The sequence below is a fragment of the Neofelis nebulosa genome, chromosome 7, assembly GCF_028018385.1.
Source record: "Neofelis nebulosa isolate mNeoNeb1 chromosome 7, mNeoNeb1.pri, whole genome shotgun sequence".
NCBI lineage: Eukaryota > Metazoa > Chordata > Mammalia > Carnivora > Felidae > Neofelis > Neofelis nebulosa.
Window position 1 is genome coordinate 116,455,143 of NC_080788.1, and position 24,613 is coordinate 116,479,755.

Genomic DNA, 24,613 nt, shown 5'->3' on the forward strand with positions numbered 1-24,613 from the left:
AATAGCAGCCACCATTTACTGAGCTTTTCCACGTATAAAGCACATGCTCAAGACCTCTGGGACACGCAGCAGGGCCTGGTGTCAGGAGTCCGATATCCTCTTGTTGAGGTCAATAACTCAAGAGAAGGGGTGCCTGGGTGGCTCAGTCAGTTGAGCGTCCGACTTTGGCTCAGGTCATGATCTCACAGTCTGTGAGTTCAAGCCCCGCGTTGGGCTCTGTGCTGACAGCTCAGAGCCCTGGAGCCTGCTTCAGTTTCTGTGTCTCCCTCTCTCTCTGCCCCTCCTCCACTCACGCTCTGTCTCTGTCTCAAAAATAAAAACATTAAAAAAAATAACTCAAGAGAAGAACTCCATTGAGCAGCTGTATCAGTCATTGCTTCTGGAGTAGGAGAGAATTTGGCCAACGGACAGGTTGCCGCAAAGGTGGCTGGAGAAGGATTGGCCGCCTGTGACTAGAGTAGGTGTGGACTGCTTGGGGGAGTGATCTGGAAACCAAAGCGTGCACAAGAATCACCTGCAGCAGTTGTGAAAATGCAGATTTCCAAACACCTCCCTCTCGTTAAATCAACTTTCCAGACGCATTAGTTACAAGCACGTCAAAGTTTCTTTTTAAACTTGCTGCCAGGGAGGAGGCTTTCTAAAAGAAAAACAAGAAAAGAAAAACCTAATTCAAAGACTTCTTTCTTGGTGGAGACATTTTTAAAAGGAAATCTTAAGAGTATTTAAATCTCTGCTCTCCTGGGGCACCTGGGTGGCTCAGAGGGTTAAGTGTCTGGCTTCAGCTGAGGTCATGCTCTCGTGAGTCATATGGTTCATGAGTGCCCGCATCAGGCTCTGTGCTGACAGTTCAGAGCCTGGAGCCTGCTTTGGATTCTGTGTCTCCTTCTCTCTCTGCCCCTCCCTTGCTCGCCCTCTGTCTCCCCAAAATAAGTAAAATGCTAAAATTAATTTTTTTAAATTAAATCTCTGCTGTCCAATGTGAGTCACAGCCACACGGGATTATTGAGCACTTGAAATGTGACTGGTCTGATAGCGACATGCTGTAACTACAAAACACATGCCAGCTTTTGAAGAAGTAAAGATGTAAAATATCACATTAATAATTTTTATATTGATTGCATATTGAAATGATAATATTTTGCATTTCTTGCGTTAAACTGTTATGAAAATTAATTTCACTTCTTTTATTTTAGTTTGCTTTGAGTTAATTAATTTTTTAATTTACATTAGTTAGCATATAGTGCAATAATGATTTCAGGAGTAGATTCCAATGTTCATCCCCTATGTATAACACCCAATGCTCATCCCAACAAGTGTCTTCCTTAATGCCTCTTGCTCATTTAGCCCTTCCCCCAACCCCCAACTGCCCCAGCAACCCTCAATTTGTTCTCTGTATTAAAGAGTCTCTTATGTTTTGTCCCCCTCCTTGTTTTTGTATTATTTTTGCTTCCCTTCCCTGTGTTCATCTGTTTTGTATCTTGAATTCCCCATATGAGTGAAGTCATATGATATTTGTCTTAGCATAATACCCTCCAGTTCCATCCACGTAGTGGCAAATGGCAAGATTTCATTCTTTTTGATCGCCAAGTACTATTCCATGGTATGTATTTACCGCATCTTCTTTATCCATTCATCCATCGATGGACATTTGGGCTCTTTCCATACTTGGGCCATTGTTGATAGTGCTGCTATAAACGTTGGGGTGCATGTGTCCCTTCGAAACAGCACCCCTGTATCCCATGGATAAATACTTAGTAGTGCAATTGCTGGGTTGTAGGGACTTTTATTTTGCTTTTTAAAAGAATTGGCCACTGGCATTATATTTCTGTCACACAGTGCTGGGTTAGATGGTCATTGTTAGACTGTGGACAGCAAGAGGTTTGAAGAGTGTCTGGTTGAAGGTTATTAGAACCTCCCAGCACTGGTTAAATCTCCGTAGGCTTCTCCCAAGACTGTTGTAGGCTAGGTGAAGTTCTCAGAAAAGGTTCTTAAGCCAGTTAAAGTCCGTCAGAAAATTGCTCAGTGTTTTCTCAGGAATGCCAAGATTTTCTGGGAGGAAACAGCTGTTCATACCAGACCACATCATGCCATGCCAGCTTGGGTTGGTAACAGTTTCTTTCTCAGCCCCAGAAAACATGATTCCATGGGTCTGAGGAGGACCCAGAAATCGCATTGTTAACCAGACCCTTCGATGAGTCTAATTCTGAGGTTCAGAGCTGTTGACTCTGAAGGCGATTATATAGGCTTGGCAACCCCACAAGAGGGAGGGAGAAATGGCCTTTTAAAGAAGCCATCTGCGTCACAGAATGCCACCCAATGGGGAAGCAGGGGACAAGATTCAGCACGAGGCCAGGCTCCAGTCTCTCCCTGAGGTGAGGTCACTCCCACTACACTTAACTCTTTTGGATCTACCTCCCCACGTGCCCGTGTTGAGTGTCGCGGGGCTCCCGCCTGTGGCCTTCCAATCTCACTGTGCATTTTGCTTTTAAAAGGAACTTTGAAAAATGATGGACTTGTCCCCAAATTTTTAAGTTGACAGCGGAAACTTTTCATCATCAGTTGACATCATCAGTTGACATAGTTACAGAGGGTAGAATTTCTAGTGCATTTTCAGTATTGACATTCCAAAACAAAACGATTACATCACTCTTAAATAGATCCATTGAGATCTGGATACCATTGCAATTTGCTACCCATCCTGATCATTTTATTTTGTTTTAAAGTTTTATTTACTTAAGTAATTTCTACACCCTGAGATCAAGAGTTGCAGGCTCCACTGGCTGAGCCAGTCAGGCAGCCCTCCTATCCTGATCATTTTAAAACATGGAAAGCAGCTCTTCTAAGACAGAAATTTGTATCATTCCTTTCCTTTTTAAAAAAATTTTTTAATGTTTTGTTTTATTTTTGAGAGAGAGAGAGAGACAGAGACAGAGTGCAAGCAGGGGAGGGGCAGAGAGAGAGGGAGACACAGAATCCAAAGCAGGCTCCAGGCTCTGAGCTGTCAGCACAGAGTCCAATGCAGGTCCTGAACCCACAAACTGTGAGATCATGACCTGAGCCGAAGTCGGAGGCTTAACCGACTGAACCACCCAGCGTGTAGAGGCTTCTAGTGATGGAAATTTGAACAAGGCAGAAGGGCCCACGGTAACCACCGGCCACCAAGCTGATGCAGCCAGGTTCATTAAGCCCTAGGCCCTCACCAATCAGTGGGCTACTTACAACCGGGCACAGTTCTTAAGATTACCAAAAAAAGGGAAAATTCCATATATCCCATATTCCCTCACTCTACCCTATTGCTATAGTCCCTCACCACCACCTCCTGGCAGACAGAATCTCTGTGGTTGTCCTGCCCACTACTCTGTTGCAATGTATTCAATAAACTTCTATCTCTTTTGTTCTGCCTTGGGTGAATTCTTCCATCTCCCGCATCACCAGCTCCCACCACAATAAATATATTACAATTTTTGACAGTTATTCCATTTCAAAAGTAATTTTACTGGAAAGACATCTTTTAATGAGGTGGGTCAGGCTGCTTTTCCCATATAACGTTGGATGAATAATAGTCATTGCAAGAAAGAGACATTTATATATGTAAGTGCTAAGAATTTTGCTTATGCAGATGGGAATGGATGCAGTTTTGTTAAAGTAATGTCACTCAATTTGTAAAATTCCTTATGAGTTAATATGTCAAAAATGATTTTATGACTGATTAAAATTATACTTAGTAAGTTGTTGGCTGGCAACTTGGTTATAACCTCCTCCAATTCAGTTAAAAGCAAAGGATTGGCAAGGAGAGCTGTTGTGGATTGAATGTCTGTATCTGCCCCTGCCCCCCACTCCTTCAGATGCAGAGATCCTAACCCCCAATGAGATGATGTTTGGAGGTCGAACGTCTGGGAGATGATCAGGTAATGGGATTAGTGCCTCTATTAAGGAGACCCCGGACAGTGCCCTCATGACTTCCTCCAAGTGAGGACACAGCAAGAAGATGGCTGGCTCATCTGTGAACCAGGAGGTGGGCTCTCGTCTGACAAGGAGTCTCTTGGTGCCTCGATCTTAGACTTCGTCTCCAGAACTGCGAGAAATAAATTTTATTGTTTATGAGCCGCTCGGTTTATGGTATTCTGTTCTCGCAGCTCAGACTGGCTAAGACAAGCATCTAGAATTACAGGTGGGTCCCTTAAACGGAATCTAATGCCCAGCTATCCCTTGGAAAGTCTTGGTGTGTTCCCAAGGGCTCACATACTCCAGGTGGTCCTGCACAGGCAGGCGGGGCAAGCGGCTGATGCAGCTTCAAACTCTAAGTAAAGATAACCTTGGGCTGCCTGGGTGGCTCGGTTGGTTGGGCATCTGACTCTTGCTTTCGGCTCAGGTCATGTTCTTATGGTTCGTGGGAGGGAGCCCTGTGTGGGGTTGTGTGCTAACAGCACGGAGCCTGCTTGGGATTCTCTCTCTCCCTCTCTCTCTTTCCCTCCTGTGTGTGCTCTCTCTTTCTCTCTCCCTCAAAAATAAGTAAATAGACTTTAAAAAATTAAAAAAAAAAAGATAACCTTGACCGTTGGCCTCTCGGGGTGCTCTTCGTGACCCATCACACCCAGGGCTGCCTTCCCTTGGCCTCGCCTTCCCTCTTGTGTGATAGATTGCTTTCTGAAACATTTCTAGGTGTGTCCCTAAGTTTTCGTTGGGGACGTATCCAGTATGCACTTTTTGTCACGGCAGAGTCCGTTCGAGCTCTTTGAGAGAACTGGCGTGGGTCCCTCCACACTTGCCGGTTGTGTGACCCCCTTGGACGTTACTTTCTTAAAGTCTCAGTGTCAGTCACCTCTGATGAAAACCTGGTTTGTTTTCAGGTTTACGTGGTTGAATGCACACGAGGTCTGGGCGGCACAATGTCAGGAACAGTAAACGCTCAGTAACTGTAAGCTGTTATTATTATTGGCATTGCCCTAAATTCAGCCTCTTTTAAACCTTCCTGGGACAGGTGATACTCGTAAAATGCTCGGAGACTCGAAAGATAAATGACCGCACAGAACCTCAGGCCTTGTTGCTAGTGTCATATTACTGTGTTCCTCGTTAGCCCCATTTTCCTAGAGGAGGTTGGGTTGGGGAGGCAGTTCGCTGAGTGAGGGCTGTGGGGAGTCAGTGCCCGAGCTGCAGAACAGGACAACAGACTCAACGGGACAGTCCCTCATCCAGAGCTCTGTTTCCCTCTCAGCCTCTGTTTTCTTTCCTTTATTTAAAAAAAAAATTTTTTTTTAATGTTTGTCTATTTCTGAGAGAGAGAGAGACAGAGACGGAGCACGAGTGCAGGAGAGGCAGAGAGAGAGGGAGACACAGAATCGGAAGCAGGCTCCAAGCTCCGAGCTGTCAGCACGGAGCCCAACGCAGGGCTCGAACTCGTGAACTGTGAGATCGTGACCCGAGCCAAAGTTGGACACTTAACTGAGCCACCCCGGCACCCCTTATCCTCTGTTTTCTAAGAGATGTGGCCCCACTCTGCTGGCCTCTCCATTCCATACTGAAATTGACCTTGATCCAGTGGAAAGAGCAAATGGGCTTTGAGTTTAGACAAACTTGGGTTTGAATCTTTGCACTGTCGCTAATAGTTATTGAACTTGGGAAACAGGGCTCTTGGAACATATTTCCTCTTCCCTAAAATGGTGTTAACAATACCCACATTAGGTATTGAGAAAGCCAAATGAGCTAAGTCTCCAAAAATCCTTGCATGATACTTGGCACATAGCAGGCCTCCGACAATTCCTGAATGTCACCAGGTACGGTAGGTAATTACTAGGGTATCTTCCTACATCAGACATAGTGAAACAAATACGCATGACTCAGGCAAATAAGGTGGTTTCACGCATCTTTGCCAAAGCAGAGCCTGGTGTAGGAAGACAGATAAGCCGGTTGGGCCTGCTTGGGTAGAAGGGTGGTGGGTGGTTGTAAGTTGGATCTGAGGCAGACTGGGCCATTTTGAAGTCGAGTGGCTCATTTGTCCAACACGTAGGCGGCCAGCCTCGTTCACCATGACCCTGTCTGCACTTCGTCCTCACCTGAGAGGCGGGCTCTCTGATAGCTCTGCTTGTACCATGTGACCTTATCTCCTCTGCCAGGATGAGAATAGACACCATGCCCAAACTGGACTAACCTGATTTCCCTCTCCCTGGAACTTGGAATTGGGACTAAGAGAGTCCGCCCTCGTCCTGAGATCTGCTTTTGGATGGAAAAGATATAAAAACTGGGGGACATGGTGTGGCCAGCTTCTGCCATACGGATCGTGAGGCAGGGAAAGCCAGGCGGCAGGGAGAGAGCAAATGAAATTAGAAAAAGAGAGAGAGAGAGAAAGGAAAGAGAAAGTCGGTATTTCTGGGTTCTTGACCGTTCCCACTTCCTGTTTCCAGATGCCTTCCTAGACCCGGACACATCCTGGCCCCAGGATTTCGTTCGACGCTTCTGAGTACTTAATGATAAACACACCTCTCATTGCTTGCACCGGAAGATGTGTGTTAGGCTACTTTGTGCTCAAGTTACAGAAGCCAGTTCAAGCATAAAGAGGAAATCAGTGGAAAGTACTGGGGATCTCATGAGATCCAGGAGGTTGGAACAAGTTCATCTCAGGAGGAGCCAGCACCAAAGCCTTTCTGAGTGCTTCGGCCACAGACTGGGAAGCCAGCTTCCTTCTGGCGTGCTGCCATTAAGATGCCTCAGCGTTGGGTCTCTCAGTTCCAAACTCAAAGTTCCTAAGGTAGAGAGAACCTCGTTGAGCCACGATGAGCCAGTTGCTAATGGCTACGGGATGGCTTCAGGCAGCAGCAACATATCTGCCCAGAGAGTCTGATCAGGAGGACAGGACATAACGCTCCTCAAGAACAAGGTGGTGTTCCCTGTGGGCTGGTTTGTGTGGCTGCCTACTGTATATGGGGGACTGTCTTCGTGCTGAGAGGGATACAAGATTTATAAAACAGGGTCTCTAACATCAAAGAATTTATAATCTAGCCGCTAACAATCCTGTTCCAGGGCAGCCTGTGACAACTGCTAGAAGAGACGGAGAGCATGGATGCCACGGGAATTTAGAGAAAGGCAAGATGCCTTGGAAGTGTGGGGACGACAGCCCAGATTCCAGACTAGGTCAAGGTTGGCCAATGGCTTACTGAACAAAACACTAAAAATGCACTTGACATGCCTTATAATCATAACCAGAAGAAGCATGTATTTAAAATCAAATGTGAGGGGCTCCCGGGTGACTCAGTTGGTTATGCGTCCCACTCTCGATTTCGGCTCAGGTCACGATATCATGGTCTTGAGATTGAGCCCCGAGTCAGGCCTCTCTCTCTCAAAATAAACGAACAAATTAACAGCTTAAAAAAATGTTCGGTACAATAGAGTAAGAACGTGTTCTTTGGTGGACAAATCCAGAGTGTGTGAGGCACATCGACATTTGCAAATGCACCCAATGAAGAGAAAATACACACTGATTGCACCAGGGTCCTGCCGGAATTGCCAGGCAAGTCGATCATATCCCTGAAACCCAGCCCTGATTGTAAGCCTCTGGTCAGCCCGTTTCCCCTGAACTCTTGTCCCCGTAGTGTTCATGGTTGGAATCTCCAGGGCTCACTGGTCACTGGAAGCCTCCTTCCAAGGCAAATACATTTTTAAAAAAAAATTATTTTTATTGCTATATAATTGACATTTAACATTATATTAGCGTCAAATGTACAACATAATGACTGGAGAGTGTGAGGCTAAGTGAAATAAGCCATACAGAGAAAGACAGATACCATATGGTTTCACTCTTATGTGGATCCTGAGAAACGTAACAGAAACCCATGGGGGAGGGGAAGAAAAAAAAAAAAAAAGAGGTTAGAGTGGGAGAGAGCCAAAGCATAAGAGACTATTAAAAACTGAGAACAAACTGAGGGTTGATGGGGGGTGGGAGGGAGGGCGGGGTGGGAGGGAGGGCAGGGTGGGTGATGGGTGTTGAGGAGGGCACCTTTTGGGATGAGCACTGGGTGTTTTATGGAAACCAATTTGACAGTAAATTTCATATATTAAAAAATAAAAAAAAATTAAAAAAAAGAAAAAAAATGTACAACATAATGATTTAACATATGTATATATTGCTAAATGATCACAACTCTGCTCACCACATATAGTTAGAAATTTTTCTCCTTGTGATGAGAACTTTTAAAATCTGCTCTCCTAGCAACTTTCGAGTATGCGATACCGTGTTATTAACTGTAGTGACCATGCCGTACGTGACATCCGCAGGACTGATTTATGTTATGGCAAATACATTCCTAATCTGTTCTTAGAATCTTGGCCTCAACAAAAACCTGGATGACTTCATCAATTTCCATGTCACGTCTATGGGGGTCCCTGTCAACTTAAAACCTTACATCTACTCAGTGTTCACTGGATAAAGTCTGAGCTCGTTAACATGGTAGCTAGCCTACCATAATCCCGTCTATCTCCATCCACCTCCAGCCTCTTCTTTCCATGCTTCCACTTAAAAAAAAAAAATTTAATGTTTATTTACTTTTTGAGAGAGAGAGAGAAGAGAGAGAGTGGGGGAGGGGCAGAGAGAGTGGGAGACACAGAATCTGAAGCAGGCTCCAGACTCGGCGCTGTCAGCACAGAGCCCAAGGCGGGGCTCGAATCCACGAACTGTGAGATCATGACCTGAGCCAAAGTCGGACACTGTACCGACTGAGCCACCCAGGCGCCCCACCATGCTTCTGCTTTGAGGAACACTCAACTATTTCTACCATATGCCCTACTGTTCTGAAGAGGGTCCTTGGCTGGGAGCACATGAGCCTTCATCAGGAATTAGGGTGGTAAAAAACATAGGAGAGAACTAGGGTCAGCCTAACCAAGATAGCCTGGAAGCCCCAGACCTACCAGAAGCTGCACTAGTTCTCCTGTGCTAACCGTGGAGATGCTGGGCTTCTGGTTTTCCATCAGGCCCCCAGTCTCTGCAGCTCTGGGTTCCTTGCAGTGTCTCACTGCGGATTCAACCAGATCTCTACGGAAGCTCATTACACATTACACCCAAGCCATGGGCATTGAATTTAACTTAAATACTCAGTACCCAAGCTCCTAAAATAGGAGATTGTTTACCTGAGGTACAATGATCAGGAAGAAACACACGGTAGAGCTTCTCATTCCCCTCTACAGCTCTGTAGCCGAAGCATCCATTTCTTCCGGCTAAACTTGGCCACTAGTAGGCACGCTGACTTGTCAAAGAGGCAGATGTCAATTGTGCAGCACTGGATTGGCCCCCTGTGTCTCGACCCTAATTGTCGCATTAGAGAAGGCACAATTTCCAGTGTTGGGGCTGATCTTGCAGGGGTTGGGGTGTGTCCCTCTCTGGGGGGTCTCTCCTGTGTGCCCTGCCACAATGGCTCTGTTATAAATGGGTATGGAGAGTTAATACTTTTGAGGCTTCCCCCTTGATGTTAAAGATGGAAAGAGCTCGGTGATTGGTTGGTCCCAGTTCCTGACAGCTTGGAGGACGGAGTGGGTATAGGAGTCAACAAACAATGGTGGGCTCTTGTCCAGTTCTCTCTGGTTTTCATAAACCCCTTGAATGGTTTGGTCTTTGGGACGTTGCAATCTTTTATCTTCTACGTACAGAGGATTTGGGACATGAGAAAGAAACGTCCATGTTCTTCAACTCAGTCTTGTTGGTTCTCTCTGTTAGAGCAGCCTAGCCTCCTCTACAATTTTTGTCCTTTCTGGATGAGGAGACATTGTTTACTGTATGACTCACTACCGCTGAAATGTGCTGAATGGACCAGGCTCCGGATCGAATACATTACACACGCTGCCTCGCTGAATCCTCATGACAACCCTATGAATTAAGTACTATTACTGACCTATTTCGGACACGAGGAAACTGCGGCTTAGAAAGGTCCAGCAGCATGCTGAAAGTCATAGAGTCACTCAACAAAAATTGTTGGATGCGCCAGGCCGTAATTCAGCTCTGGAGCTGCCAGGGTAGGCGTTGGGACCGAAATTCCAGCACACACGATTGCAGCTCCTGTAGGCTTAGCCGATTGGCTCAGGGCTTCGCCCGCAAGTTTGGCCTGCGGGTGTCCCGTGTGACACAGCCTAGATGCTTCGGTCCTTACTTGCAAGGGCTGCAACCATTGGCACATTCGAGCTCACACATTTGTAAGACAGAGACCAAAATGCAGCCAGGGTGACTTACCCGTGATGTGAAATGTTCTCTCCTGATTTAATAATGCTATGAGGTTATAGATTTCCCCTTTGGGTAAACTTTGGAAAGGAAATCCTTTGGAACCACAGAGTTGGAAGAGGCGTGCTGGGTTCGGTTCAGGGTTCCACCGCTTCCAGCTGTGTGACTTTCAGCTTTGGGTTCCATATTTTTTTTTAAACGAGGGTGTGAATTGATTTTAGTGAGTTGCATGAGGACGGAATTGGCTACTTAATCCGAAGTCCTGAGTGCTATGCTTGCCGCACAGTGAGGGGAGGGTGAACACAGCTTTCATTGCGGAGGATGAGAGTTGCTAACAGGCCACTGGATTTTGCAATCAGGTGAATGGTGAATGTCTCGAGGGCAGTTGTGGGGGTGGTAGGGAGGGGAACGGGGCGGGCGGGGGGGGGGGGGGGGGCGGGGGGGGGGGAGTCTGACTGCAGGTGAGTGAGAGCTTGAGAAAGTGGCACCTCGTGTATAAAGACTACCTGCTCTGTAAAGAAACATATTGACTTAGGAAAGGTGAGATGGGGCAGGTTGACAAGTGACAGAGGTTCAGAGGAGGGTTTCTTGAAAAACCGTTTTAAGGGGAGGGGTGCCTGGGTGGCTCAGTCAGTTGAGTGTCCGACTTCAGCTCAGGTCATGGTCTCGGGGTTCGTGAGTTCGAGCCCCTGCGTCTGGCTCTGTGCTGACAGCTCAGAGCCTGGAGCCTGCTTCGGATTCTGTGTCCCCCTCTCTGCCCCTCACCCACTCAAGTTCTCTCTCTCTCTCTCTCTCTCTCAAAAATAAATAAACATTAAAAAGGGTGGGGGGAAACTTGGACACAAGTTCAAACAAAGACAAATGTGCACAGGGGGAAGATGGAGAAGACGGCCATGTGACTCCATGGCGACGGAGTGCTGCTGCCACCAGCCAGAACACCAAGGATTGCTGGCAAACACCAGTCACTGGGAAGAGGCAAGGAAGGATCCTCCTCTAGAGCAGTTCGAGTTGGGGACACTTCGGTTTGGGACATCTGGCCTCCGGAACTGTGACCGAATCCATTTCTCTTGTTGTAAACCACCCAGTTCTCGGTATTTTGTAACAGCAGCCCTAGCGAACGAATACACTATGGGGTGTCATTGCCAAGGTGGGTTTGTAAAAAGATTGTAGCTTCCACGTGAGGTGCACGCTGTCAGATCACTCCCTCTTGGGATACTCAGCTGCCGAGTCCTGAGGACGTTCAGGCAGCCTATGGGGAGGCCCACCTGGGAAAGAACCTAAGTCTCCAGCCGACAGCCAGCAAGGGTCCGGGGTGTGTCAAGAGTTGTGGGAGTGAACTTGGAAGTAGATCCCGCCCCCCCCCCCCCCCCCCCCCCCCCCCAGTTGAGGCTTCAGAAAAGACTGTGGCCCCAGCCTACGGTTCGACTACAGTTTCAAGAGAGACTCTAAACTGGAACCACCCGGTCAAGCCACTCCTGAATTTCTCAGATCACAGGGACTATGAGAGAATAAATGCTTGTTGTTTAAGCGATTCGCTTTTAGGGTAATTTGTTATACAGTGATATTTAATACACCTGCTAACAAGGAAGGAGGCGTGGTTGCTTGCAAAGAGGAGACAGAGCACGGAATGGCTGCTGAGATCACGAGAAAGGGAGCAGTGGACCCACAACACAGGTCTGATTAGTGGTTGCAAACTGTAGTTCAGAACCACCTGACTTGGGTACCAGTTAAATATTCAGATTCCTGAGCCTTGCGTTCCTGAATCAGGCTTTTCGCTGGGAAAATGGCACTGGCGATCTGCATTTGAAAAAGCGCCCAAGTGATTCTTTTAAAGAGCCATTGAGTTCGAGAATAATTGCCAGCAGAGGCAAAAAGCTAGAATTTAAACTGGGTGTTAACTCACAGCACAGGCTGGCATCACATGAGCACTACGCTGCGGACATACAAAGAATTGCTAAGTTTCGCCAACAGTTCAGCAAATTCTGAGTTAGTGGGGATTACTTTGTATCCCTAAGAAAACATTCTCAGGAGTCCTTATACTAACCTTCTCTTCCCTTTCTTTGTAAAGAGACTGCCCTATTTCTCCTTCAGTTCACCCTGTGTGGAGAAAGAAGCTCTCCCTATTCCGATTTCGACCTCACTCCAACCTTCTCTGGTCTTGGCGGTCAGGACTCTGCAAAGTCCTGCAAAGTGGGCCAGAAGTGCACAGAAGTGCTTCCTGTTTCTGGGGTTTCTGGGGCCACCCTAATGCACAGAGAGGCCTCACATGAGGGTCATGCTGCAGCTTTTGTGAGAAGGGCCTTGGCAGGAAAATCAGAAAGTGGGATGTTCTGGGCAGAAGAGATCACTGGATTCTGTAAGCCTCAGTTTCTTCATTTAAAAAATGTTATATGCCGGGGCACCTGTATGGCTCAATCAGTTGAGCGTCCAACTTCCGCTCAGGTCATGATCTCACGGTTCGTGGGTTCGAGCCCCACGTCGGGCTCTGTGCTGACAGCTCAGAGCCTGGAGCCTGCTTCGGATTCTGTGTCGCCCTCTCTCTCTGCCCCTCCCCTGCTCGCACTCTCTCTCTCTAAGATAATTATAAAAAAATTAAAAATTAAAAAAAAATTAAAATGTTATATGGCTACATGAAGGGTTATGTGAGGAGTGACTGAGGTGATGTGTGCAGTGTCCCTAGCACAATGCCTGGCACACAATAGCGGCTCAGAAAATGGGAGCTGCCAATATTAAGAGGTGTGGTGAGGAGGCTATGCTTGGTGCTCTGAATTTAAGTTTATCTTGGTGTTATGATCATTTCTGTCCCAAATCTGCTTCCCCATGACTGTCCCAATCAGGGCTCCAGCCATAACCCGAGTGAGATATGGGTCCTCGGAGGAGGAAAGATGGAACTAGATGATAGGTGGATTTTATGGAGAACAAAAAGCGAGTTCCTAGACCTCGGGCAGCATTCCTCTAGGTCTCCTGGTTGAGTATTAGAGGCACCTGCAGCCCTTACTAACTAACTAGGACTCTAGTCCGGACCAATTACATTAGAATTTCTGCCAGTAGAGACCCAGGCAGTGGAATATTATGAACACTTGTCAGGTGATTTTAGTGTGCATCTGGTGTTGAGGTTAGAGCACTCAGGTTAAAGTAGAAGGATCACAGGACTTTCGGTTATTATGTACAAAATGAAAACAGCAACAAAAAAATCACAGTGTGGCAACTGAAAGAAGTCAGATAGGGATGTAGGGGTGAATCAGTAGAAAATGGAGCATTTTTTAAAACCATACATTTCCAAGAGAGATTTAAGAAAAGCCTTTCAAAAAATATTTAGAATTAGCTAGGAACAAGGAAGCAATACTTTTTCTTTGTGTTGGAAAGTATCTGGTGATCGTTAGGACATTTTCAGAAAAACAGAGTTACCGGTCAGAATGAGCATTTTCCCCAGTCACGTGGTTGGGTCATGTTAAGTGGAAAAACGGCCACAAATTTGAATATACACTTTTGATCATAAATATGTTCAAGAAACATGGAAAGTGCCCATGATTATGTTTTATGAATAAGAAATCTTCATACCAAATGATACCAAATTCTATATGTGAAGATGACTCATATTTTAAAAATGCATTTGTATATATAGAAGAACACTACAGAGAAATTATTGAAAAAGCCAAGTAATTATCCTTCGGGGTTTGAAAAACAAGGATAGCCTTTTGACATCTTTTTAAAAATATCTATGTTTTTTTTTAAATGACGATGTATTACTTTTGAATTGGAAAATAAAACATATATTAAACACCCAGGAAAGAAAACACGAGAAGGAAATACAGGAAAACATAATCCAAGGTTGATTTGGTGAGATGGGATTCTGAGTGTTCTTCCCGTCTTTCAATTATTTCTCCTGTTGTACATTTTGTGATAATGAGCACAGGTATTTTTCTCTCTGTCTTTCTTGTAAACATTTATTCATCTTTGAGAGATAGAGCACGAGGAGAGGAGAGGCAGAGAGAGAGGGAGATACGGAATCTGAAGCAGGATGCAGGCTCCCAGCCGTCAGCACAGAGCCCTACGTGGGGCTCGAACCCACAAACTGTGAGATCATGACTGAGCCAATGTCAGGCACTCAACTGACTGAGCCACCCAGGCGTCCCAAGCGTATGTGTTTTTTAATAATTGGAATACCATAAACTCTATTTAAAAATAAAGATTGAATCATCCGTTCTTGTTTACAATTTTATTATCTGATGGAGGGAGCTGGATGGAGCATTCGTAGAACAGTTTAAAGTTTAGGAATCAGTTAGCTCAGGGGGTGGCAAATGTTTTCGGTAAGGAGCCGGATAGTAAATATATTAGCCGGATAGTGTGGTTCATATGGTGTGTATTACAACTATTCAGCCCTGCTTTTGTAGCAGGACAACAGATATAGACGCTAAGTAAATGAACTGGACTGGCTGTGTTCTTAAAAACGTTATTGATGGATACTGACCTTTGAATTGAATCTAATTTTCATGTGTCATGAAGTCTTCTTTTGATCACCTTCCCCCAACCCCAACCATTAAAAATGTAAAACCACCCTCAGACCATACAAAAACAAGTGGCAGGCTGAATTACCCCCCAGAGGCCATAATTTGCTGACTCCTGAGTTAGAGATCAGGAACGTGGTGAATGAAACATCCTATAGTTAGGCTGAAAGACCCCCAAAAGAGATGGCCAATAAACTCTATTTCCTTTCCTTTCCTTTATTTTATTGTATTTATTTAAACCTGTGATTTCTCTGCATCCTCTTATTCCTTTACTAAAGAATTTGCTACTTACTTGGGTGTCTGAGGAAAAAGATGCCGTACCATTTGGTTGAAACACTAATATAGGAGCAGGACAACCTGAAAAAAAAAATAGTAATGAAAATCCAGGTCTACAGATACTGAATCTTTGCTGTGCCAGGTATTTCTGGGAAACAAAAGCAGAAATAAGGCGTATCATTATGCAGGAATTATAGGGGCACATGCAGAATTTTGTAGGATCACACAGGAAGCAGAGTAATCACGCTCACGGAAGACGACTGTGTTTATTGGAGGAACTGGTAAGAAACAAACTGGTAGGAAGACTTACTAAGCGGGTGTCATGGCAAAAACAAATATTGCAAAAAGTCATTTAAAAAAACCAGTAGGTTAAGTCACTAGGCACTAATGAAAAATTACCTTTGTGGAGATGATAAACGTTTAAGCACTAAACAAATCGAGAAAGGCCTTGTGAAAACTAACGAAGGGAAACCTCACTAGAGTCTGGAGGGAGGCAGTGGGAGTCAAAGCATTCCTCTGCAATTTCCGGAAGAAGTGTCAGTTACAGACCCCAACAGAAGAAACCTCGAGAAGAATCATCACAGTCCCTCACACAGAAAAGACGCGCACTGCATCTTCTATAAGAAAACAACTACCCCTGCAACTTAGCTGCTGAGAAACCATGCTTTTCTCTAACGAACTTTAGACTTGCCTTCAAAACAACCCATTCCAAACTCTTCCTGCTTCTCAAAAAACATGCTGTTCCTCTTCTTTGTTGGACGTGCCTATGGTTTTTCAGCAGCTTCTGTGTCCCAAATTACAACTCTCCACTATTCCTGAATAAACCCATTTTTATGGCCAAATTACTGTTTTATTTTTAAGATTAAAATTTTTTTTAATGTTTATTTATTTTTGAGAGAGAGAGAGAGAGAGAGAGAGAGAGAGAGACAGCATGAGTGTGCGAGGAGCAGAGAGAGAGGCTCCAGGCTCTGAGATGTCAGCACAGAGCCCTATGTGGGGCTCGAACCCATGAACCGTGAGATCATGGCTTGACCTAAAGTCTGATGCTTAACTGATTGAGCCACCCAGGCGCCCCTTATTTTAAGATTCACAGGCTTTGTAAAAAAAATTAGTCCTGGGGTGTCTCAGTCGGTTAAGCAACTGACTCTTGATCTCAGCTCAGGTCTTGATCTCAGGGTTATGAGTTCAAGCCCCATGTTGGGCTCCATGGTGGGTGTGATGCCTACTGAAAAAAAAAAAAAAATAGTCCTGAAGAAAATCAAATGCTGTGGGCTGAAGACAGCAACTTTTTTCATGGTGTACAGCACCAACATTCTTGTTTTTCACTCCCAGAAAACTTTTTCTAGATTACTTTGTTATTGCAGCAAAAATAGCAGTTAGTGAGTGAAATCACAAGCAATTGCTTCCACACTCAACTGAAAATATAGAAAATAACTGGAAGACCATTTTTTTTTAATTATGCAGAAAGTAAACAAGTGTAACTAAAAAATGCTGGTTTGGGCCAATTTGTACATTACAGGATTCCAGTGTTTATTAGGCTAGCGGCTAAAGGTATTTTCTTTTAATCAGGCTTCGTGCCCAGCATAGAGCCCAACATAGGGCTTGAACTCACCACCCTGAGATCAAGGGTCAGATGCTTAACCCAAAGAACCACCATGCACCCCTAAAGGTGTTTCCTTTGAACAAACTCATTATTTTCTTTTAAATCCATCTTCATTACCCATACCATAGATAACTAAGTTCACAATTTTGCTATATACTGACTGAGGCTTTTTATTTATTTACTTATTAAAATTTTTTAATGTTTATTTATTTTTTATTTTTTATTTTTTAAAAATTTTTTTTTCAACATTTATTTATTTTTGGGACAGAGAGAGACAGAGCATGAGCGGGGGAGGGGCAGAGAGAGAGGGAGACACAGAATTGGAAACAGGCTCCAGGCTCTGAGCCATCAGCCCAGAGCCTGACGCGGGGCTCGAACTCACGGACCGCGAGATCGTGACCTGGCTGAAGTCGGACGCCCAACCGACTGCGCCACCCAGGCGCCCCTTAATGTTTATTTTTTTTTTTAATTTTTAATGATTATTTATTACTGAAAGAAAGAGAGAGAGAGCACAAGGAGGGGGAAGAGCAAGAGAGAGGGGGAGACAAAGAATCCGAAGAAGGCTCCAGGCTCTGAGCTGTCAGCACAGAGCCTGAATGCAGGGCTCCAACCCACCGGCTGTGAGATCATGACCTGAGCTGAAGTCAGACGCTTAACCGACTGGGCCACCCAGGCACCCCTAATGTTTATTTATTTATTTTCCTAATGTTTATTTTTGAGAGAGAGTGCGCGTGAGCGCGTGTGAGCGTTTGTGAGCGGGGGAGGGGCAGAGAGAGAGGGAGGCACAGAATCAGAAGTAGGCTCCAGGCTCCCAGCTGTCAGCACAGAGCCCGACGTGGGGCTCGAACTCACAAGCTGTGAGTTTACGACCTGAGCTGAAGTCAGACACTCAACTGACTGAGCCACCCAGGCACCCCCAAGGCTCTTTTTAAAATAAACAAATGTTTAAATGGTGGAGCTCATTCCATACAAACTATCTAAATTCGAACCTACAGTTTCTAAGGGCTGGGAGATCAGAAAAAGCGTCAGTAGCTCTTCTCCTTCTTGAACTTCATCTCTGTGTAACTTTAGTTGCAAACAGCAACCCTAGATACAGGACACTCTGAAAAATGGCATGCCTTCGTTTCCACCTAAAAGCATTAAAAAAAAGTAACCTTTCACAATCATTGTATTTATGCCTCAATTTCTCAACCTGAGTACTTCGCTGGGAAAATGTGGAGTTAAAGATGCCTAAGGCTATTTCACCCTCATTTTGAAAACACAATCTTAGATTCTGTTTCCGAGTAATGGTACACTTTATGTGTTACATTACGGAAACCTGAACAGGGAGGGTTAACCAAATACCATTTGGACTTTAAAAGTAGCTTGAAACATCTCCCAACCGGTTCAGTTCTAGTGCAGAAATCTGCATTCTGACCTCAATTCAAGATGGCCTGCTAGCTGCAGTCCCAATTTTAGTATTTCATCATGCAAAAAACTTCCATTTAAAAAACACTGCAGTTCTTTAGTCTTCTTACTATAAACCACACGTCCGTGGTATGGTATGGTTAAGATATTCACTTGTGCACTAAGCAGCCTCCTCCAAAGTACAAGCATAAACTGCAGGAAGCAAGGAGTCAGAGATGGCCAAATTATTTTTGCAAAACGTGTGTTTCTTTTACCCAGTACTCTCCGGAGTATCTTAAAAAAAAAAATTCAGCTAAAAAAGAAGTGCCATTTGCTCTAGCAATGACAATGCTGGAGAGACACTGACGAGCCCCACTCAAGGAGCAAACACCTTCATCCGTGCCCCGTGCAGCTTCTGGCACCTGACGACCACACCCACGCCAATTCCCGCCCCTCGGCCCCGCCCATCGCTTATGCAGGTCGCCGGCGCGGTCACCGTAAAGCGGTCCCTACTGCACGTAAACTTCCGGCTCCGCGGAAACGTCATCCCTGGATTCAGTGGGGAGGTCCCCGGGGCGGTACCGGAAGTGACGCAGGGGCGCGCCCTCCATTTTGTGGAACGCAGGAGCAGCTAAGTGCGTCAGTTTTGGAAAGACGTAGACGAGTTTAGTCCTGGTTTGCGGGGAGGCAGACGGCTCCGTCGCAGACTACGGACCTCTCTGGTCTCTCAGCTGCCAAAGATCCTGTCCGGTAGGTGAGTGACTCACTTTGAGGGAAAGGCTTCTCGGATCGAGGCTTCTTCATGGCCGCTCAGATCGTGAGTGGCCAGGGCTGCTCTCTTTGCGGAGGACGGCGTCCAATGAGCGCAGTTTATTCGAGGTGGGCGCTGGGGCACGTCTCCCTTTGGGTACTGTTTGAGGGGAACTGAAGGTGGAAGGGCGGTCGTGGTTATGGTCATTTTTACACAGGGGTCTATGCTCCTCCCTGCCTCCTTACCTCTTCACTTCCCGAACCCCCCGAGTTTGGGCGGAGACCTTTGCTCGGGGGTGTGGCTAGGGTTTTCTGCGGGAGGGCACAATGACTCCGGAACTATGGAGTCGTGGGAGGGGGTGGGAGGAGGGCGTTTGGCACGCGCGGCTCTCCCCCACCGCTGTCTCCGCCGCCGCCATTTTGTGGCTGCCGGCGTCCGCCCGCCGCCGTTTGCGCAGGCGCGGCGGTGGCGTCGCGAGAATCCGGCTTCCACCCGCTGTGACGCTCCTGGGAGGCGGCGACGCGCGCGCGGCCAGTCACCATTGGGCTGGCCTTGCGGAGGGCGGGGTCGGCTCCGCCCGCACTTCTCGGCCTTTCCTAACTGCGGCAGATGGGAGGGGGCCAGAAGAGCCAGGGAGAGAGTGCGGCTGCGCAGTTCCAGAGGCGGCAGTGGGCGTTGCGGTTGCTGCGGTCTGGGCCCAGGGAAGGATCGTGTTGGGAGCCGAGTTTTAATTTTGTCTGCAAGGGACCTGGCCTAATAAGAGGCACTCTTGGCAATCTTGTTTATAACATCACCGGGTAAACATTTTATTTTATGCCGTTTATGTTTTTGGCCCCTTAACTAGGCATTCTTCTGACATTCACTGGTATTGTTTCAATCGAATCATTTTCTAACAGGAAATACTAGCCGGATATCATGAGTGGCTGTCGAGTATTCATCGGGAGGCTAAATCCCGCGGCCAGGGAGAAGGACGTGGAAAGATTCTTCAAGGGGTATGGACGAATAAGAGATATTGATCTGAAAAGAGGCTTTGGTTTTGTGGTAAGTGTTTTAGAACTACTGTTAAGTCGCTAAAGATTTTGATGAGCAGTGTGTTTTGATTTTACTGAGTTCAGGTAGGGTATCTTTGGAAAACTTTGTATCTTCTTAGAGCAGTGAATTTTCTTGAGGGATAACCTCGCTGTTGGTTGGAGGGAAACCACTCCTGATCACTGTCTTTAAGATAGTCATTCTATCACACGTTTGCAGTGCTCTTACTATGTTGTAGAATATATCTTAGAGCCACATTAAGCAGGGGGTTGGTTTGTTTGTTTTGTTTTTTTCCCCATGTTTACATTTTAGGAATTTGAGGATCCCAGGGATGCAGATGATGCTGTATATGAACTTGATGGAAAAGAACTCTGCAGTGAAAGGTGAGAACGTTAGTTTTGTAACCAGTGAGCACCGTAAGATGGACTAGATCAGCTGGGATATTTTTCAAAGTCGATCTCTTGTGGCTTGTGTGGAGATAACGAAGTCTTTTTTCCCCCTTCCTGTAGGGTTACTATTGAACATGCTAGGGCTCGATCTCGAGGTGGAAGAGGTAGAGGACGCTATTCTGACCGTTTTAGTAGTCGCAGACCTCGAAATGATAGACGGTATGTGATAGATGGTGGATGGCTGCTTTGAACAATCTTGACCGCAGGAGGAGCTTTTAATGTTTAAGAACCATTAGCAATAAGTGATTCTGGTACTTACTGAGTAATTGTTTCTCCTTTTCATATGTTAATCCACTGTTCCTGATTAGTGCGTGTAGTAAGTCCTGTAAAATAATGTAGAAACTTGATGGGAGTCCTTTGAATGACTTGTTCTGTCTCGTTGCTTGAACTTGTCCACAGTCGAACACAGTAGGTACACACTGCTGCATTTCTTCCATTGTGAGTACTCATTTTCTTCCTCAGAAATGCTCCACCTGTAAGAACAGAAAATCGGCTTATAGTTGAAAATTTATCTTCAAGAGTCAGCTGGCAGGTTTGTTGAAATACAGTTTTGAGCTATTTTAATGTGGCTTTTTAAAAATTAATGGGCAGTTAATGTTTTATTATGTTTTATTAAAAGTAATTTTATCTTTAATTAATTTTAAAATGGATTTAATTGTAATTTTTAAATTTTAATTAAATGTAATTGGGGGATATTTCAAATTTTAATAATTAGTGATCAAATGTTTAATGTTTTGAGGATATATTTTCTTGTTTATTAAAATCAATTTTAACCAAATATTAAACCCTTTATTTGCCAGCCTATCTGTGTCGTTGGCCTTATGACGAGGAGTGCCTGTGGGTTATCCTAATCGTTGTCTTGGTCACTCTTGGTTGGGCCTGGTTGACTTTGCCAGTCAGCTCCTACAGTGATCAATTGGCCACCTCTAGATCTGTGTTTGCCGGTCTAGACGTAATCGGTGCACTTAACTTGAAGTGCCAGGTTGCAGCGATCCCAGAGCGTTGATAACGTGATCTGATCCCTAAGTTGAGAGCGGTCTTCCTGTAACGCTTCCGAATAAGAGGTCCTGGTCGAAAAGAGTTGAAAGATACGAAATTAGGTGGTCGTTGGAATCCTGATCGCAGTAAAGTGTTCCTTGGTAACTGCTCAAGAGTAGAACATGTCTGCATCCGCCTGTAGTCTGCTAATAGGGAGGGCTGTGCGATTAAAGGCTTCCATCGATTGGGTAGTGTCCTTCAAGTGGGTGGCGAAGAGCCAGTCGGGCATATGTCATGAAGGTTTCTCCGACCGATTAACGGTTTGCTGCTTGACTAGCCTAGGGAAATAATAATAAAGGTAAAGTAAACTTTTTTAATGACATATGGGGCACAAAATAACTGGTGTCTTGTAAATGTTCTGTTTTGTTTTTTTTAATATAAAATTTCTACTTTAGTCTTTACTTTTAAAATATGTACTGTTTCTTTTTGTTTCTTTTTGTTTTGTTTTTTGTTTTGCTTTTTTTCTTATGTATTGAGCTCAGTATAGACTAATACTACTTTAATGTTAAGATCTGAATTTCCTCTAGCATTTTGCTTAAAAGCAATATGCTTTTTTGCTTATTTCGTGCCCTGACCTAGATAATTTCTCAATTCTGATAGAATACAAGTGTGGTAAATGCCATGTTTGTACTTTATCTAACATCTTCTCTTCCAGTAGTCTTGTTTTTTATACCATGTGGTTGTTTGTGTGTCACGTCGCCTTTTCTTTGCTTGACACGATTGTCTTGTGTTAAGGATCTCAAAGATTTCATGAGACAAGCTGGGGAAGTAACCTTTGCGGATGCACATCGACCTAAATTAAATGAAGGGTGAGTGTGTATTGGAGATCATAACCGCCTTTTAAAACATACTGAAAATTTTACTGGGGATTTTTTTAGAGAACATAAAAAATTTGGACATGCTGTAGTGCAGTGGTGCTCAATCCAGGAGGAGTTTGCTCAGTAGGGAGCACTGCACAACAGTTTTGGTGGTTGTAACTGGTTGAGGTCACTACTGGCATCTGGGTAGAGGCCAGGGATGCTGCTAAACATCTGATGGTGCATAGGAAAGCCTTCCACACCTGAGAATTAACAATTTCAGTTGTTTGAAAAGGTTGAGAAACCTTGTTGCAATGCTGTTCTCCATTAAGATCTAAGACAATGTTGGGGCGCCTGGGTGGCTCAGTCGGTTAAGTGTCCGACTTCGGCTCAGGTCATGATCTCATGGTCCGTGGGTTCGAGCCCCGCGTCGGGCTCTGTGCTGACAGCTCAGAGCCTGGAGCCTGTTTCAGATTCTGTGTCTCCCTCTCTCTGTGACCCTCCCCCGTTCATGCTCTGTCTCTCTCTGTCTCAAAAATAAATAAACGTTAAAAAAAAAAATAAAAATTTAATAAAAAAAAGATCTAAGACAATGTAGTATTAACAAAAGGTGCATGGAGAAGGTATTTTAGTTTGTGTAGTGTGAGACCAGGCTATAACATGTATGTACCTTTATAAAGGGCTTTTTTTTTTTTTTTTTTAAATTGTAGGGTGGTAGAGTTTGCCTCTTATGGTGATTTAAAGAATGCTATTGAAAAACTTTCTGGAAAGGAAATAAATGGGAGAAAAATCAAATTAATCGAAGGCAGCAAAAGGCACAGGTATCTCTTTAACATTTTTAAGACAAAGTTTTAGTTAATAGGTTTGTAGGGACTGCCTCTTATGTTGTATTTTTACTCCCTTCCTAGTAGGTCACGAAGCAGGTCTCGTTCCCGAACCAGGAGTTCCTCTAGGTCTCGTAGCCGATCTCGTTCCCGGAGTCGCAAGTCTTACAGCCGGTCCAGGAGTCGGAGCCGGAGCCGGAGCAAGTCCCGTTCTGTTAGTAGGTCTCCTGTGCCTGAAAAGAGCCAGAAACGTGGTTCTTCAAGTAGATCTAAGTCTCCAGCATCTGTGGATCGCCAGAGGTCCAGGTCCCGATCCCGGTCAAGGTCCAGATCAGTTGACAGTGGCAATTAAACTGTAAATAACTTGCCCTGGGGGCCTTTTTTAAAAACACACACAAAAATTCCCAAACCATACTTGCTAAAAATTCTGGTAAGTATGTGCTTTTCTGTGGGGGGGGTGGGGGGTGGGATTTGGAGGGGGGTTGGGTTGGGCTGGATATCTTTGTAGATGTGGACCACCAAGGGGTTGTTGAAAACTAATTGTATTAAATGTCTTTTGATAAGCCTTCTGCTCACATTTTTGTGAATGTCTGAAGTGTATAGTTTGTGTATATTGAGAGAGCTCTTTTATAACTAAAGCAAATTTAATTTTTTTGTACTAGAAAAGATTTGAACATTTTAGTTCTTGGTTATTCAAATATGTTAATTCAGAATTAGTTTAATGCCTCAATTAAACTAATTAATAGCTTTGGACACTTAAAAGAGCTCTAAATTTGCTTGTACATAAAGGCTTGAGTTTTCCTTGTTAGGGTCAAGGGTGTCCTCCCACCCACCCTTTAACAGCTGCCTGACGACACGTTAAAGCAGCTGTTTGTTATTGATAATAAAAGATTATAAAACTGCTTTTGTCTGTCTGTCTGAAGGACGAATGCGGTTTACTCCTCCCTCCCCATCTACATTCAGCACATTTAAAATGCCTTTATAGAGAATCCTGGAGTTTGGTGTGGTGGGTTTTTTAAATTTTTTGAAAATTTAAATCTTGCCATTTCAGGGCTAGTCAAAACTGGGGCAGAGAAGACCGTGAACTGTTCAAAATAATGGTAACTGTTGTTTTGGTTTCCTGTGTGTGACCTTCCATGCTCTTTCTCTTTATTACTGTATTGTATTGACATCAGGTTGTTCAGGCTTCTGTAGCCAAGAGAATGATATTTTGGGAAGGAAATTATAAAAATTGTTTTTATGTGTTGTATGTAATTTTGAAGGTCAGAGGTGATCACAGCTTATTTTAACTCCACCTACAAGAGTGCTTTAAGAGGTTTCGTGTTTCTTGCTTTCAATGCTGTGACGTGGGTGTGACCGTATGTTAAGGGGAAAACAGTTTACTAGAGAAAACTGCTGAAGGTTCTACACCCGTTTTTGTTCTGGGAGCCTGTATGTGTAGATGATGAGCGCTGTTAATAGTCTCTTCTAGGACTCTCTAGAGACTACTTAGATTATCTTGGTCCCATGCAGGAGTGCTGAGTTGGATAAATGGTAACAGTGAGTGACACGTAGTAGCCAGATACTCTGATAGTTGTCTTCCCTGTGTGTTCTTGAATCTCAGTTACTTCCTACATACAAGAACGCATCTTCTAGGAGCGAAATTGGGGCCAAAGAAGAGCAAGTAAGTGGTGAACTAGTATGGGCATTGGAGTTCAGTTCCCCAGAACCCAAGCACCACGTTTTCTTAGTGTAGACAAATCTGCCTTAGCCTT

At 44.8% G+C, this 24,613-nt stretch overlaps 1 protein-coding gene and 1 long non-coding RNA gene across 6 annotated transcripts; one reads left to right on the forward strand and one right to left on the reverse strand.

Moving 5' to 3' along the window:
• Positions 1 to 349: 349 nt before the first annotated feature.
• On the reverse strand, positions 350 to 19,156 carry LOC131517421 (uncharacterized). Its single transcript, XR_009264585.1, has 3 exons — positions 18,968 to 19,156; positions 14,999 to 15,063; positions 350 to 637 (listed from the first exon to the last, which is right to left on the reverse strand). It is a non-coding gene; the product is annotated as an uncharacterized LOC131517421 (long non-coding RNA).
• Positions 18,566 to 23,762, forward strand: SRSF5 (serine and arginine rich splicing factor 5). 5 transcript variants are annotated; one of them, XM_058739479.1, is made up of 9 exons: positions 18,567 to 18,725; positions 19,332 to 19,519; positions 19,619 to 19,763; positions 20,064 to 20,134; positions 20,261 to 20,359; positions 20,663 to 20,732; positions 21,974 to 22,047; positions 22,746 to 22,856; positions 22,944 to 23,762. In XM_058739479.1, the coding sequence occupies exons 3-9, from the start codon at positions 19,638 to 19,640 to the stop codon at positions 23,209 to 23,211; spliced, it is 819 nt and encodes a 272-aa protein (XP_058595462.1). In that variant the 5' UTR covers positions 18,567 to 18,725; positions 19,332 to 19,519; positions 19,619 to 19,637; the 3' UTR covers positions 23,212 to 23,762. The 5 variants fall into 5 exon arrangements, with proteins under 5 accessions (XP_058595463.1, XP_058595462.1, XP_058595460.1 ...); XM_058739480.1 differs by lacking the exon at positions 19,332 to 19,519 and having other exon boundaries at positions 18,566 to 18,725; positions 22,947 to 23,762; XM_058739477.1 differs by lacking the exon at positions 19,332 to 19,519 and having other exon boundaries at positions 18,567 to 18,850.
• Positions 23,763 to 24,613: the final 851 nt, after the last annotated feature.

Coding starts and splice junctions, on each gene's coding strand:
- SRSF5 (XM_058739477.1), top strand. CDS start 19,638: ATGAGTGGCTGTCGAGTATTCATCGGGAGGCTAAATCCCGCGGCCAGG. Junction 19,764..20,063: donor AAAGAGGCTTTGGTTTTGTG/GTAAGTGTTTTA, acceptor TTTACATTTTAG/GAATTTGAGGATCCCAGGGA. Junction 20,135..20,260: donor AAAGAACTCTGCAGTGAAAG/GTGAGAACGTTA, acceptor CCCTTCCTGTAG/GGTTACTATTGAACATGCTA.